Source organism: Sinocyclocheilus anshuiensis, unplaced genomic scaffold (assembly GCF_001515605.1).
Source record: "Sinocyclocheilus anshuiensis isolate Anshui unplaced genomic scaffold, SAMN03320099.WGS_v1.1 scaffold1317, whole genome shotgun sequence".
In the NCBI taxonomy this organism is placed as follows: domain Eukaryota; kingdom Metazoa; phylum Chordata; class Actinopteri; order Cypriniformes; family Cyprinidae; genus Sinocyclocheilus; species Sinocyclocheilus anshuiensis.
This window is the reverse complement of record NW_015551117.1, coordinates 71977-89221: the sequence shown is the minus strand read 5'-3', so window position 1 is coordinate 89221 and position 17245 is coordinate 71977. Positions and strand designations below refer to the sequence as shown.

General features: G+C 35.7%; 1 protein-coding gene across 1 annotated transcript in view; it reads left to right on the top strand.

Annotated features, from left to right (window-relative positions):
• The window catches only part of LOC107663005 (A disintegrin and metalloproteinase with thrombospondin motifs 7-like), a gene marked incomplete at its 5' end in the record, with an annotated part of 95498 nt that overhangs the window by 32804 nt on the left and 45449 nt on the right, over positions 1-17245 (top strand). Inside the window, 6 exons of the mRNA XM_016453138.1 lie at positions 5563-5708; positions 7929-8098; positions 8218-8351; positions 10931-11051; positions 11179-11423; positions 13040-13187. Of these exons, the coding sequence (XP_016308624.1) occupies positions 5563-5708; positions 7929-8098; positions 8218-8351; positions 10931-11051; positions 11179-11423; positions 13040-13187 (964 nt within the window). The remainder of the gene's footprint in view (positions 1-5562; positions 5709-7928; positions 8099-8217; positions 8352-10930; positions 11052-11178; positions 11424-13039; positions 13188-17245) is intronic.

Genomic DNA, 17245 nt, shown 5'->3' with positions numbered 1-17245 from the left:
CCCCCCCCTTAAAAAAAAAAAAAAAAGAAAAAAAAGTCCACATTTGTATTTTAATAATCAAATACTGAAGATTCTAGGATTGCATCATTGTTGCAGTGATTAATTCTGGCATGTTTTATGTTTTGCAACCATTCTTTTAACTAATGCAGTGCAGAGCTTTTTATTTCTTAAGCATGTCAGAGGATGTGCCCATGTAGATATTCCAGGATGACAATGCCAAGATTCACCAGGCTCAGTTTGTGAAATAGTGGTTCAGTGAGCATGAGGAATCATTTTCATGTATGAATTGGTCACCATTGAGTCCTGACCTTAACGCTATTGAAAGTCTTTAGGATGTGCTGGACTCGACTTTACAGAGTGGTTCAATGCTCCCATTGTAAATACAAGATCTCAGCCAAAAATGAATGCAACTCTTGATGGAAATAAATGTTGTAATGCCACAACGAAAGCATAATGTTATCAAAGCTAAAGGCAGTCCAACTAAATATCAGAGTTCTGCAGATGATATACTGACAATGAACAAATTAAAGAACACAGATACACCCAGCTCATTTCTATAATGACCAACAAAATCTACCAAGAGCAGCAAAATTATCAGCTATCGTCAGGGGCGCCTTAAGATAACCAAAGGCCCCCCTGGGCTACAGCATTACAGTAGGCCCCCCGACCCCAGAAAACCTATTTTTTTTAAGCTTCCTAAAAATTATTTGTCAAATTTCGTTTTTTTGTCTTGTTAATATGCCAGTTTACATTCACAACACTGTTCTGCGTAAAATGTGAATATAAGCGAATATGCAAATTTACTCTTTGCCACAAGGTGGCGCTTGTGGAACAGCAGAATTATATAGCCGTTACATAAAGTAAACACTACGATATTATGGGCATTATACGGAGGTAATATGAAAGGAAAATGCCATCAAAACTTTCCTGGCTGAAATGTGAATTTACAGGTATGATTTAAACACCATAAATCACACAAAATATTAATTATTCATCATCAGTAGAGCAAAACACATGGCATGTTGACATAAATGTGGGTTATTTGGTGATTGCTAACTGCGTTTTTATTTTGAAACATGACGTGCTCACGTTTAATTAGTTAAACCACAGCCCTATAAAGTTTAATGATCACATTTAAGCAGTAGGATAATTCCTATTTTTCCATCCCTGGATTTAAAATGGAGACTTTGAGATCCAGATTTAAAATTGACACTATTTATGGGACATAGATGACACACAGATTACAACCAAGCAAGTTACTGAACTCTCACTGTATGACGTTACAGAACGTTGTCCGGTTCAGTTCCTTTCACACAGCAGTGTTGTGTTTCTGTTAATCTGCATGTTGACATAAAGATACTCTTGTGCTGCGGTTATTTACTAGTAGCGAATGCATTGTACATTCCGCTTATATCGATGGAACACGTGGAACATACCAACTATAGTATACAAACTGTGTGGGGGGAACCTAAACTGAGCCATTCACTATATAGGCTACTACAACCAGGGCATCACTAAAAATGAGTGTGCGAGTTTGTTTACGGAACGCTGTTGTCACTGCTGCAAACTCCCATATAAATCATTTTTATTATAATTTATTATAATTATTCAATTATTTATATTCCTTTATATTATTATTTATATTATTAATTATTCATTCCGTGCATTAATGCGCCCCTGGCTATCGTCACCATGTCAGGTGCAAAATGCTTTTTTGGGCACAAATACTTGTACATTGATTACCTCAAACCTTAGAAAGTCACTTTGAATCATTTAAACACACTCCTCCCATAAATGTTGCATCTAAAAGGGGAACTCCTTCAAAGCATATGCAATAAGCCACAAAAATAACAGCGTCCATGCCCTTTCATCATTCATTTTCATTATGTGTCTTTAGTAAATCCTGAAAGTGTTTTTTTAATGCCAAAGGAGGGTTTGTGCTGGCGCAAGCCAAGCAGTAAATTTGGCCCTTGATCTATTAAAGAATATTGAAATACAACAAGATCTTAGAGGCTATTCAGTTAAGATAATGTAATATTTCAGCCTATAAAAGTACTAATCTGAGAATGAATTGCACTTAAACCAGAAACCTTTGCCTAAGTATTTTCTGCATGTGGTGTGTTTTTGTCATGTTCCTCACAGTCGAGGCTGGGGCTGGTGTTTGGATGACCCTCCTGTCAGAAACGATCTTGAGATGCACTCTGCTCCCCCTGGCGTCCTGTACAGCGCTGCTCATCAGTGCAAGCTCCAGTATGGATCCAGCTCACTGCTCTGTGACGATGTAGATGTAAGATTTTCCCTTGAACCCACAAATAACTCTGATTCCCCCAGCAGACAGCTCTCTGATGCCAAACTGCTAAGAAAAATGGGTCAGAAGTGTACACAAGTGCAGACAGAGGGCTTAAATGATCTGTTTATGAAATACAGATGGAGCAAGACATTCTGAACCACACATCTGCTAGGAACTGTAAATAAATTGTAGGCTATAATGTAACCTAATAAAAATATATAAGTGCTTCTGATAGTGAAGCCAAAGTTCAGATAATGTAGTTTCTGTGCATGAATTTCTTTTGTAATACACACACAAAAGAAAGAAAGAAAAATGGTTGCTTTTTTTCATTCAGTTACAAAGAATGGGAACTGGAGCATTTCAAGCTTCAAAGGAACACAAAGGCAACTTATCCTAAAAGTACACTGGAAAAAAATATACTTTGGACCCATTTAAAAAAAAATTGATTTAGGTTCAAACCTTAAATTTTGATTTAAAAAACATCTCTTTTTATCAAAGTCAAAAACATTCAAACAAAGTAAAAAGATAATTCATTATAAAGGTTATACACTGAAAAAAAGTGTGTTGGATTTGCATCATTTAATCATTCAACATCATTTAATGAAGTTATTTTGAAGTGAACAAATTAAGTAGTGTAAAAGTGATTTTACATGGTTTCATGACAGGATTTAATAAATTAAACTTATATTAAAAAATATAGGCCTATGTATTGTCACATCAGTGTTTATAAGATAGCTAGCAAACTTTTAGCGAGCAATGGCACAACCCTTATGAAAATTAACCATTTTACTACACATAAAACCAAATAACCATGGTCATTATAGTTAAACCATGGTAACCACAAATTAACCATGGTTTTGCTATACTAACCATAGTTTAACCATGGTACTTGTAGTAAAAGTGTGGTCATGCAAATGGTAATGAATACACCAAAAAAACATTACTACACTTTTACTATAATAAAATGTATGTTTTATGTGTATGTTTCAGTGTACTTAATATATTTGATTGGGAATACCAGCACCCAAAACACAATAGCCAGCCATGCTGGTCTTTTCAACAAAGAGATCTGTTCTGAATTTGATCTCATTAGGAAACTATTTCTTTAAGCAACTCATGTACTTCCAGGCCCATGGGCTGCTTTAAATTTCTCACTATTAAATTGTGAACAGTTCAACAAAAACCTCTATTACTTCAAGTGTCTGGTAAGGCATAGACCACACATACACTTTTCCATCACAGAGGAAGTGCCAGTTTCTACTTACATCAGGACCATCTGATTCCCAGCTGTTTTAGTGGGAAAAGGCACATCATTAGTTTAGCAGGTCTTATGTTCCAACTAGAAGAACTACTTTGTAAACAGTTTAACATGAAGAGCTCTACCTTGAAATTACAAACATTTTTATCTAAGCTAGCTGAACAATGAGGGGGAAAGCCAACATAGCTCATTTAAATTTGGCATCCTGCAGAATTAAAATAGGGAAAAGGGCATCAGATTGCAGAATTGTTGTCTGTGATGTCAAATCACATCAGTGATGTCCGTGCTTTCTGCAGCAACTGTTGGCAGATACTGGGCATCTTTCAATTATTGGCCAAATGTCACAGACACAGCAAAAGAGTTGGCACTCTGTCGTTCGGACACAGATAAAGCCAGACTTCAATTTCCTTATCAGGGCTGTTACAGTTCAAGAAATGACACCAGAGGAAATTGCAGAGGTTAAGAAATGCAATGAATGTTTGTGTTTGGTGCACAACACACAAGGTTTGCCATTTTCCAAAAGTTTAAGAGAACATTAAACAATAACATAACTCCATGCATTTCAGGATTCCAGAGTAGGCCTCAAATTAAGCACATGTGGTTTCATAATTTTTCAATGTGACATTTGAAATGTCAGGGATGTGAAACTCTTTTGTTATGTCTAGATCTATTCAAAAAGCACATTAAAAAATAATAATACAATTTTTACTGATAATGACGTTCTGTGATGAAAATATTTTCCATTTTTGGACAGCATTTAAAAAGAGCTAAAAGTCTTGAAAAAATATTATACTTGCAGACAAATATTAAGAAAACACTTACTATATGGCTGTGTTCTATCATTTTTGTTTATCAATGAAATGTTTCATATTTTACTAATTGGTAATTTTTTGGTGTTAATTGGTGAAATTCCTAAATTGAATTCTAATCTTTTAATTAAGTGCTGGAGCTTGAGCAGCACTCACCTTGCTCCAGCATCAGCTGTTTCAGCATCCTGCTGCCTCCTCAATGCCACCAACATAATTTAAGTATCCATCCAAACATCCAAGCACTAGTAGTCCCTTGGGGTATCAAAACTGAAGTTGAAGCTGCTTCCTCGTGCCCCTCCACTGTAGACTGCAAGCCAAAGTTTAACATCAACAGCTTAAAAACTGCCTACTGTAAATAGGCAAACTAACATAATGTTCTTTTGGTACATATAGTAAAATAAAAATGTCGTCATTTTTTTTTTTTTTAGTACAAACTAACGTTTTGAAAATATGAACACTTGATTCCGAAAATATGTTATTTAATGGTTACACCACTTGACACTTAACATAACTTTTGTTAAAATGGTATAAAACAATTTAACACAAAATGAACACAGATAAGCTTTTTTCTGCCACAGGATAAAATAATCTTGTTTTTTTTGTAATTCTTAGTGTATATCTTACAATTCAGACTTTTATCTTGCATTTCTGAGAAAAAAGTCAGAATTGTGAGATATGAAGAATTCTCAGTTTATATTTTGCAGTTCTGAAACTTTTTTACTCAGAATTGTGAGTTTCTATATAGGTTGTTTTCTCTTTAAAAATCCAAGCTATGAAATATAAAAAGACTGAATTGTGAGATTTAAAAAAAAAAATCACAATTACCTTTTGTATTTATTTATTTATTTCATTCAGTGGCAAAAATGGGCTTCCGATAAGGAATTAAGACTTACTTAAGAATTAAGAGGAATTCTACAACATTTATAATAACATTTTATGTAGCTTTGAACTATTCTGAATTATTCTTAAATGATTGTACCCTTCAGAATATCTGCAGCACCCTGTGGTGCACAGTGGGCTCAACCTGCCACTCGAGGCTGGATGGTGTTGTGGATGGGACCAAGTGCGGTGAGGGCAAGGCAAGCCAGGCTTTCTGTGGGCTTTTCATTTCCCTGCATGAAGTTCACCATATACGTAGTTCTCCTTTTGAATTCCTCTGACTAACTCAAAGTCTTGGTTATGTTTTTTTTTTTTTTTTTGGTCAGTGGTGTTTTGACGGGGAGTGTGTGGAGATGGGCTTCCAGCCTAAAAGCGTGAATGGTGGCTGGGATTCATGGAGCGAGTGGTCCAGGTGCACCAGGACATGCGGTGTAGGCGTTCAGAATGCCCAGAGGGAGTGTGTCAACCCTGTGTGAGTTTCCTACACACACATACAATTTGTGCTCACTCACTTTACTGGGATAAACCACGAGAAAGCTATTTTTATCATAGATTGTATGGGAAAAGACTAACATGTTTATGGTTGATAAGTAAATGAATGCATTTATTTCTCACCAGCATGTCAGAATAAAAAAATCATTTTGGGATCCCTGTCTGGACACAATCATCAATGGTTAATGCATGGCATTGGGCTCTCTTGACTAGCAAACATCCAGAAACCTCTAGAAACTGCATAGAAGAAGGAAGAAAAAAAATGAATGAATGAATGAATTATGCCATCATTTACTTAGATCATTTACTAACGGTCACGCAGCTCTTTTTTTATTTTTGAATTTCTTCTGTGGAACAGATATTTTGAAGAATGTTTTGTCCATACAATTAGGCCAATGGGGTTCACAAATTCACCAAACTCCAAGGTAGTGTAAAAGTAATCCTTACAGCTACAGCAGCTTAATCTGGTTTACTCTGAAAAATCACAAACCATGAGAATAGCTTTTTTTAAACCACAGATTGTATAGGAAAAGGCTAGCATTTGATGAGGAAGTGATTGCATTTATTTCTCACCACCACGTCAGCATAATGTGTTTGAGGTTTCATACATGTAATTATAATTAATTTTATATTTTCAATCATCTTCAATGGCATTCTAGGGTCTCTGCGGTTCCAACAAATTGTTAAATGGTGAGAAATTCAGATCCCATATGGTGTCAGAGAGCCTCACTCAACCAATAAAACAGTCACTGTCTCTGGTCCAAAGGTTCAGAGTTTATGAAGTATAACCATTTCATTATATTTGGCTTGGACTAGATTCTCTATCCTGGCAGATGTTTTGCACCCCAAGCAAGTTTTCAAGGATGGAAATGGTTATAGAACCAGGTTGTGGCCAGCTTGTGAATGCATCTCTAGGATGTTGTAATTGATGGAAATCATGTGCAACATCTGCATCATATTTCAGAAGAACTTTTAAGGATATGGGAAAAAGATCTACTACTATTTGTCACCACTTCCTCTGTGTACTTATTACAGTAAATGTCTCTTTTCTAGTAAAAATAAATAAATAAATAAATAATAACAGTTAAAGATGAAGTATGCTTCTGTGCATCTTTCAAACAACCTTTGCAAAGTCCCCGTACATCATCATGCCCTTACCTTATTCTTACAATTTTATCTGGGGCTTTATAGTAAAGTAAAGTAAAGTAAAGTATAGTAAAGAGCTAGCATCTGTGGAAAAAACATTCAGATTTGATCTTACCTATTGAGACGGAATTCTGCAAGTTTGGTGTCTCAATTGAAACCCAAACATTCCATCATATTTCTACATCTTGTAAAAGCACCAAGTTGTTTACTCTTGCTTTACCCTTGCCTGTTTCTGCATATTATGTATGGCAAGTCTTCAAATTTTGGTTAGCACTTCTGTAACCTGAATCTGAATTCTTTTCCAATGTAAGGTATCAGCCATGATCCCAACACCTTCTGGCTCAGCCTGCTACAGTAGACAGTCACTAAACTCTCGCTATTGCTTGAAAGAGATTGCCGGATCTGAGCGAACCACTCTACAGTAAATGTTTTGATTGTGTCTGGGAGGCTTCTAGTAGTCAATGCACAATATTCTGGGTTAATTGAATGTATTTTGGCATAAATATTCGAATGCATGGAGGTGGGCTCTTTTGAGTTTGCTTGGAAACCACCTAGCAACCATCCAGAAACCCATACAACTATGAGAAGGCTATTTTGTATCATAGACTGTATGGGAAAAGACTAGCATGTTTATGGTTAATAAGCAAATTGCATTTGTTTCTCACCAGCAAGTCAGAATAATAATAATAAAAAAATCTTTAAAAAATCTTATTGGGATACCTGTTTGGTCAATCATCAACCAAAAAAAAAAAAAATCTGTAATTTGCTCAACCTCACACCACTCCAAACTGAAGATATTTGGAAGCCAGTGGGGTTCTCAAATCATTGAATCTCGAATCATTGATCAAATCATGTGTACGGAGCCAAAAAGACATTGGCAACCACATTCTTTTCTTTTTATACCACTTTTTAAGCTTTTTGACTTGCTAGTGGTTTATATTTGTATTATTTTTATTATTTAGTTTCTTGTTGATATGTATACATAAACATTTTGTATATGCAGATTTTAAATGACTTAATGGTATTTTAAATGTTTCATGCATTTGTTTTTCAGGCCCAAGTATGGAGGTAAATACTGTCTTGGAGAGCGCCGCAGATATCGAACCTGTAACCGTGACCCCTGCCCTGTGGACCAGATCAGCTTCAGACACATCCAGTGCAGCCGCTTTAACACAATCCCATATAAGGGAAAGTTTTATAAATGGATACATGTAAATAACAGAGGTGCGCATTATGGCATTATATGTGCAGACATGTGCCATTCACGTCTTCATGAGAGAGTTATATTGTTGCAGCACTCTTTAAATAGATTTCACAGAATGGATATGTTTGTGTCATTCCAGTTAATCCGTGTGAGCTGCACTGTAGACCTGTGAATGAGCACTTTTCAGAGAGAATGCTGGACACTGTCATAGACGGAACACAGTGCTATGAAGGCAGTCAGAGCCGTGACATATGCATTAATGGCGTTTGTAAGGTTGGTAATGGCTTTGACCTCTTTGCTCAGTCTCAGACGGTCCATGTAAATTTCTGCTTGTCATTTTCATTGTAAACCATTGACAGTCTGTCAGCTTGAGTGTCAGTCTATTGTGAAATAATACCACAAGAGTCTCACAAAAACAGTGGGGTGTGAAATCATGAGAACGTGTCGGCAAACAATCTTCCACACTCTTCTTCTCAAACTTAATTCAAATAAATATTTGAATGAGTCCTTGTATGACCCCAGGCGGAAGTTACACACGGTATTGTTAAATACAGGGGAGGAAGCTATTGTTTTCAATGTGGTTTTGTTCTTTTATACAGTTAAGGAGTTAAATATTTAGTTGACATGCAAACATTTTTAGTTTCACTGAACCATCCTATAACCCTGTGAAACTGCTGTAGACAGTAAAACTGTGGAAATTTCTTGAGGAGAATTGTTACTTTTCTAAGCACTTAAAATTACTTTAAATGAACTCTTAGCACATGTTTGAGTGAAGTGTGTCAGTGAATGAAATGTTGCAGTTTTGTGTTTTCTCTGAAACTGTCAACGCATAGCCTAGATTTATGCTTTCAGTTCAAATGCAAATCTTCTACAGTATTACATTTAGTCAATCTAAAATTGTGATTTGTTGTTATAGCAATAGTATAATGACCATATATAGTTATTTATCAGTCTCTTTATTAGAATACAACCAGAAAATACAGGAAGTTTGTATGCAAAAAAAAAAAAAAAAACGTATAGACTAAAGTACCAAGTGTTTAGTGTGACCTCCCTAATTAATGTCATTGCTAACACCTGCTATCTCATGTCAAAAAGGTGTTTTACACCAGGTTTGTTAAAGACATGCTTGAGCATTACACGTTGTATGAGTTGGCTGTTTGCTAATAAGACCAACTCTCTGTAACATCATTCCATTCAAAATGCCAAAGATCACAGAATTTGACAGACATAAAATTGTAATTTTGCATCAGCAAGGCCACTCTCCAAGGGAAATCAGCAACAAACTGGATACCCAAGATGTGGTATTCAAGAAATTTGAAGAATCAGGAGAGCTCAAGGACAGAAAAAGAACTGGAAGGCCTAGAAAACTTCAAAAATCTGATGAGAAGTTTCTCAGTTTCTTCTTTGAGAGGCCAGAAGAAGCCCAGCAAGGACCTGGCTCAGCATCTGGCGGCTTCATCGGGATGCCAAGTTGACCCTTCTACAGTTTGAATAAGCTTGATCAGGAGTGGTCTTTGTGGAAGGGTAGCATCCAAGAAACCACTTTTTGGAAGGAGAATAGTGCGAAAAGGCTACGATATGCTAAAGCTCACAAAGATTGTAATGAAGATAAGTGGAAAAAAAAAGTATTATGGAGTGACAAATCCCAGTGTGAAATTTTTGGATCCAATCATCAACAATATGTGAGAAGAAGAGTTGGAGAGAGATGGATGAATGAGTGCTTGCCACCTTCTGTAAAACATGGTGGAGGGTCTATCATGGTTTGGGGCTGCATTTCTGCCAGTGGTTCGATATTGTCCAAATTGATGGGATCATGAATACTGAAAAGTACAGACAGGTTTTAATTTGTCATGCCATTCCTTCTGGAAAGTGCCTGATTGGGAGTGAATTTATTTTTCCGCATGATAATAATCCCAAGCACACTGCTACAGTGAAATTATATTTGGAGAGAAAAACAGCTGATAAAACACTGACAATCATGGACTGGCCTTTGTAGAGTCCAGACCTGAATATTATACTAAAGTATTATATATATATATATATATATATATATAATATAATAATATTAACATATAATTATATTTATTAATTAATTATTTATTTACTTATATATTATCACAAAAGGGAAAACAAAGTGAACAGAAGAGAAAGTAGAGGGAAAAATGAGGAATAACTATTGGTAAAAAATATTATCTTTAAAGGAAATGTTCATTTGCATAATTGTATTAAATGTGTTTTGAATTGAAAGACCTGAATAAAAAAAAAAGACCTGAATATTATAGAGGCAGTATGGGATCACCTGGACAGAGAAAGAAATAAAAGACAGCCCAACTCTAAAGAAGAACTCTGGGAAGTGCTGAAAGAAGCCTGGTATAATATATCAAAGAATACTCCAGAAAACTTCAGGACAGTCTCCCCAAAAGAGTTGAAGATGTACATAGTGATAAGGGAGGTCACACTAAATACTGACTTCTGCCTGTTTGTTATGGAAACAGTGTGGTTTAAAATTTAGTGTACATGTTTTCTTTATGTTCTGTTTGTAAAGAAAAGTAAATATATGGTCATTAAAACTTTGCTAAAACAACAAAGCTGGTGGTGGCCAAGACCTTTGCACAGTACTACACTTTATACAGTATATAAAATCAAAATTTGCTGAAAATGTCTATCCAAGATGTAGATGATTTTGTTCCTTCATTGGAACAGATTTGGAGCAATTTAACATTATATCACTTTCTCACCAATGGATCCTCTGCAGTGAATGGGTGCTGTCAGAATGAGAAAAATATCAGTATAATTCACATCACTCTAGTCTAATTGCGGAGTTAAATTTATGATCTGTCTCTTCATGTCAGTACTTAGGCTGTGATTATGAGATTGACTCAGATGCTGTTGAGGATCAGTGTGGAGTGTGCCATGGAAATGGATCTACGTGCAAAACAGTGAGGAAGACCTTTGAGGACAGTGAAGGGCTCGGTTTGTAAAATGAGTTTCAGTTTATATTTTACTCAAAGCAGCATTCATTTTGTAAATATAACATTGCATGTTTGTTTTATTTCTACTTTATTTGTTTGAATAAGCTGAGGTAATTTTTGTCTCTCAGGCTATGTAGACATAGGTCTAATTCCGGAAGGAGCACGGGACATCCGTATCGAGGAAGTCGCAGAGGCTGGGAACTACTTGGCATTGCGCAGTAATGACCCTGAAAAATATTTCCTGAACGGTGGCTGGACGATCCAGTGGAATGGCGAGTATAAAGCAGCAGGAACAGTATTTACTTACGAAAGGACTGGGCAGCTGGAAAACCTATCTTCCCCCGGACCGACTATGGAGCCAGTGTGGATCCAGGTACTCAGTCCCATGCTGAAGCCTCACATGCTGCTTATGAGCAGAATCTAGCATGTGATGTTTGAGGCCTGTCTCTTTTCACAGGCACCTGCTAAAGTGCTCTGCTAAACTAGGTCACAGTTTAGTGAATCTGTGCCTGAAATGTGGTTTAGAGTCTAAATAGAGACCTAAAATGGTATACATTATAATTTAACGTCTCACATTTGTTGCATGGAAAGATATACAAACAACTTCTTTAATGAAAAAAGAGAACAGACTGTATTATCCATGGAAACATTTACCGCTTCAAACACTATAATGGAGAACAGGCCTATTCTTCATGAATAATTAAATCTGCAAATTTCTCTGAGCACAGAGCATTAACTACTTATGTAAAGACTTCTAAAAAGAAATATACTCATAAATGTATGGCATCCTCCTTCAACAGTAAATATTTAAATTGAGAAAACAGAACAGCTTTATCTGACAGGGAAAGTGAAATCAAAGGCTTAACCCAATGTATTTGCATAAAATTCTACTCAGCAGGAAGTAGCTTTATGACCTTTTTCAGTAACAAAAGATTAATGTATGATTTTATTCCATTCCTTGTTTAAAAAGCAAAATATATTTGAAGATTTAGTGGCTTTAATGATTGAATTTATTGCATAAAAGGCTTATTCCCAATTGTAATCATTAGCGGACTGAGTTTTATGATTACAGTAGCCATGATTTTCATGTTGTAGTACCATTAAAGTGAAGATACTGTTTATTAGGGATTTAGGCTAGTATGTGTAGCAGAGGGGCCTTCTAGACCTCTGTGGACCTCCTCCCACAGAGCGATTCGAGGCCTTTGGCTCACAGCCTTTGCGCGGGTGGAGATAGAAGGATGTCTACAGCAGCGGGAGGCAGACAAATTAAATATTCTCTTATCACTCTCCAAATTCTTAAATCCCATGTGGAAAAGAGAAGCTTACAACCTCACTTTTTGGGTTTTACTGTTCTGCTGTGCAAAGACCAAAAAATCTGTCATAATTATATGTCGGTTCATCTGTTGGGGAAAAATCTTGTACTACTTTATACCACCAATCAAATTTCACATTTTCAAATATTTTACAATAGTTGCTGGTCTCAACACCAAAATATGTAACACTTTAAATTATGGGCTGGCAACTGCCTCACAATAAAATACATTCATACAGTCAAAATTTAGTTAAGGTGCAATGTATCACAATGTTGTAATTGAAATGTGTGCTAAAAATATATAAAAATAAATTATATGCGATTATTGCATACTTTTCAGTGTACAATATTTAATGACAAACTTATTGATCATTGCTAATATTATGAAATTAAACAAGAAAATTAACCACAGTCTGTCCTGGTACTTAATGTATAGCATTTTTTTTTCACAACTTTCTAAATCTGGTTGCTTATTTGTAAAAACGGCTACTTCATTAATTTGACCTTTTTCATTAAAAAAAACCCTATACCAATACAATGTCATAGAATCCTGACAAATTGATATCTGATTATATGGCCATTGCCCTAGATTCTACGTATGAGATTTATGGGTTTGTATGTTGTTTGTGTGTTGATGTGTCAAGGTTTCTCTTTAATTTGCCCTCAATGTTCTCTAGCTGCTTTTTCAAGAGACCAATCCAGGGGTGAGGTATGAGTACACCATAAGCAGAGACATTCTTGTCGACTCCAACAATGGCACTGCTGTCTCTTATTTCCAGTGGATTTATGGGGCTTGGACTGAATGCAGCGCCACATGTGGAACTGGTAAGGAGTCATCTTATTGCACGCTTCTGCTTTCAACCTACGCACATGCACAAGCTGAGCCAATCCGGACTGATTTGCCTATTTACTTTAGGTAACTGCTTTGTTATAGTTTCATATTATACTAGAAATGGTGAAAAGTGCAGGAAATAGCTGAGTTGATCTGTTTGTTCAATCTAGCTCTATAGCTAGTTTGAACAAACAGACTATAAATTAGCTCTCTGGCAGACATTGCTTTCATAAAAAATAAAAGAACTTCACCAAATTAAACAGGCCATGAACTTTATAGGAAACAGACTTTAGACCAGCTGATGCTACATTAACTCAAATTTAATGTGATTGGAAGCAAGACTTTATTAATGGTGGAATATTTAACTGGACGGTCTAATAAGATATTAAAGTGCAGTCACATTTTCTGTTGCTCTGTGAAATTTTGTGTGTGAAATCCAGTCATTTTGCGTAAGGGCAAAAAAGTTTGCTCATGTTCAAGTTGGTCACACAAATTCCCTGCATGGCTGCATGGTTAGAAAGTGGCTTCTGAGTGAGCGTTATTCTTCATGCATCACTACACAACTGACAATAGACTATAGACCTTTTTTGCCAGTGAAATTTTACCATAACTTTGCTAATGTGACCACACCTTTAGACTTTACATTACTAATGTTTGTTGTTCATGCGCTGTTTCATGAATACTGTGTATGTAGCCATCTTAAAGGCCTCAATATACTTAAATTATTACTAAATTGAACGAATTGGTGTGATGTCATTTTGAACAAAAACAGGCCAAAATGAAGTTTGTTTGGAGTTAAGTCCTGATATATTTAAAGTGAAATCGAAGAACGAAGTTGTGTGACATCATTTTGAACAAAATCAGGCCAAAATTAAGTTTGTTTGGAGTTTGTTTTGGAAGTTTGAAAAAGCCTGCCAAAGAGAGATTTTCAGAAAAGTTTGCTCCAACTGGCAAACACCTACAAACTGCAATTGGTCCGTGGCGATTACATAATAGGTAGGTGTGCTCTGGGGCTCTGCCTTCTTTGACGTGGAAATCTATGGTTCATTTCCTGAGTAAAAACATAGACACTGGTGAGCTGCTTTAAATTAAAGTGTCTCAGCAATGTGGTTGGCATAGGGATGTTCACTAACAGTGTACTGCTGTGAAGGAAGTTCAAACTTCTTTTTACTCCTAAATGAAGAATAAAAAGGAACTTCACTGTGAGTATATCCATGGCTTAACACTCTGGAGTCTAAGGGGTTTTGGGGCTCTGGAGAAATTTTGACATTCCCTGACATTTGTGCTTTTTTCAGTATCTTAAAAACATATTAATGGCTAAAGTTTGATTACACTGTAATCATCAAACTGTGCTACAATAATTTGTGAGCAGTTAATAGTGATTCACAGCTGAGACAAAGGGCCCTCCCCTAATGGGCCATCACTGTGACTGTGAGGCAGGTAAGAAAGAATGTGAGGAGAGTAAAATAATGGGGGTTTTGCTTATTTGTATTTTATTTACAACACAGTATAATCAAAATATACACAATGAAGGTCAAAGACAGATTATTGGGCACACTGATCTAAAGACAGAGACTTGAACAGTCACACACCTTTGTGCCATTGCTGAAACAGATCCTGTTCAAATGTTAAAACAAGTAAACCATACCTGATATTTAATCAAATAATTAATCAAGTTATAAAAAAAGACTTATTAATGTAAATGATCTTCTCCGCTGGATCAAACCACGCATCACGTTGTGTTCTTCTTCTGAGGTAAATTCTGGTTTATTTCTTTCAGCGTGTCTTCTTCCAGAAACGAAAAGTAGCCGAGATTAACTTGAATGTTCACATTTGTTTACGGAGGTGATGTGGGTACAATCAAACACAGTATAATCAAAATGTACACAATGAAGGTCAAAGACAGATTATTGGGCACACTGATCTAAAGACAGAGACTTGAACAGTCACACACCTTTGTGCCATTGCTGAAACAGATCCTGTTCAAATGTTGAAACAAGTAAATCATACCTGATATTTAATCAAATAATTAATCAAATAATAAAAAAAGACTTATTAATGTAAATGATCTCCTCCGCTGGATCAAACCACGCATCACGTTGTGTTCTTCTTCTGAGGTAAATTCTGGTTTATTTCTCTCAGCGTGTCTTCTTCCAGAAACGAAACGTAGCCGAGATGAACTTGAATGTTCACATTTGTTTACGGAGGTGATGTGGGTGTTTACATGTCCGCATGTCTCACGTGGATGATTGTCATATGAAAAGCTCGCTCGGCTCGTGAACATGATCATATTACAGACGATGAGCTCAGACGGGAAAGACTGGACCTTGCGTTAGTTTAATTTCATTCTTTATAAATATTCTTACAAATATTCTTTGTAATAGAGTATTTGTCTTCGAACATGACTTACTTCATTTAAAAGAAGATACTTCAAGCTTCTATTGTCTATACATATATTTATCATGTCTGTGTGTCAAGTATTTGCTGAGGTTTGGTTAATTTTTTCAAAACGTTGTTCACAGAGACTGAGACGGCTGAAAGCAAACCCTGTTTGTTTTCTTCATTTTACAAAAGCACAGCATTTTATTGTTATTATGAGTGTAGGTATACAAAAAAAGGAAGACCTTTTTTTGATCATTAAATCATTTGAATGATGTATGACTCTTATCTGTATGATCAAAAATGATGGAGTAATTTAAGTTCCTTTCTATCTGGAAGAAATGCCACAAAACGTATCGGCGCATTTGTCAACCCTAGAGGGTTAAAGATTTGAAATAGGTTTTTTTTTTGTATGCTGCTTAGTATGGAAAAGACACATATTTGGGAGCATGGATTTTGTCAGAAGTTTAGATTTTATTTCTGTTATGTTGGTCTGGGTAGCGCCGCCCACAGTGAAACATCATTGGTTCAAAATCCTGCTTCACAAAGGACTTTGATTAGCTCAGATTTTGCTGTTTCATTCAACTCTTTATAACATTATTACTATGGGTACCGAAACCCAATATTAAAGGGGTAGTTCACCCAAAAGTGAAAATTTACTGAGATGTACAAAGATGTAGGTGACTTTTTTCTTCAGTAGAACAGTAAAGAAGATCTTTAGCTGAAACCATGGTCCTTGGAGATACACAAAATGCAAGTTAACAGCTGCACGTTTTAAAAAATAAAAAAAGCATATCAAGGAACACAAAATTAATACATGTAGCTAATGACGATATATTCAGTTTTAACAATTGTTCTGTGCAAGAAACGTACGTGTAATTACATGTAATCCATAGTGATATGCACTTGAAAGGTGGTGGCAAAATGAAAGTTTTTATGGTTTCTTTTTATGTAAAAAGGGTGAGCTTTATTTGCTTTAGGCATGTAAAACATCCTCATTTTACATAAATATTGGATGCTTTAGTAATATAATAATATATTTACATTTACATTTAGTCATTTAGCAGACGCTTTTATCCAAAGCGACTTAAAAATGAGGACAATGGAAGCAATCAAAATCAACAAAAGAGCAATGATATACAAGTGCTATAACAAGTCTCAGTTAGCTTAACGCGGTACACGTAGCAAGTGTTTTTTAAATAATATAATAAATGAAAAGAAAACAGATCAAATAGAAAAAGAATACAGCAAGCTAGTGTTAGATGTCTTTTTTGCTTTTGTTAATTGTATAATAAATGAAAAGAAAACAGATGGAATACAAAGATTTGAAAGCAAGTGTTAGTTTTTTTTTTTAAGAAAACAAGCAGCAAATGAATAGAGTGCAAGTCTAAAAGGGACAAGTGTTTTTTTTTTAAGAATAGAATTAGAATAGAGAGTGCTAGAGTTAGAGGGTCAAATAAAGATGGAAGATACGTGTTTTTAGCCGATTCTTGAAGGCTGCTCGGATTGAGTTGGGCAGGTCCTTCCACCAGGAGGGAACATTTAATTTATAAGGCCGTAAAAGTGATTTTGTGCTTCTTTGAGATGGCACAATAAAGCGACGTTCACTTGCAAAACGCAAGCTTCTAGAGGGCACATAAGTCTGAAGTAATGAATTTAGGTAAAGGGGTGC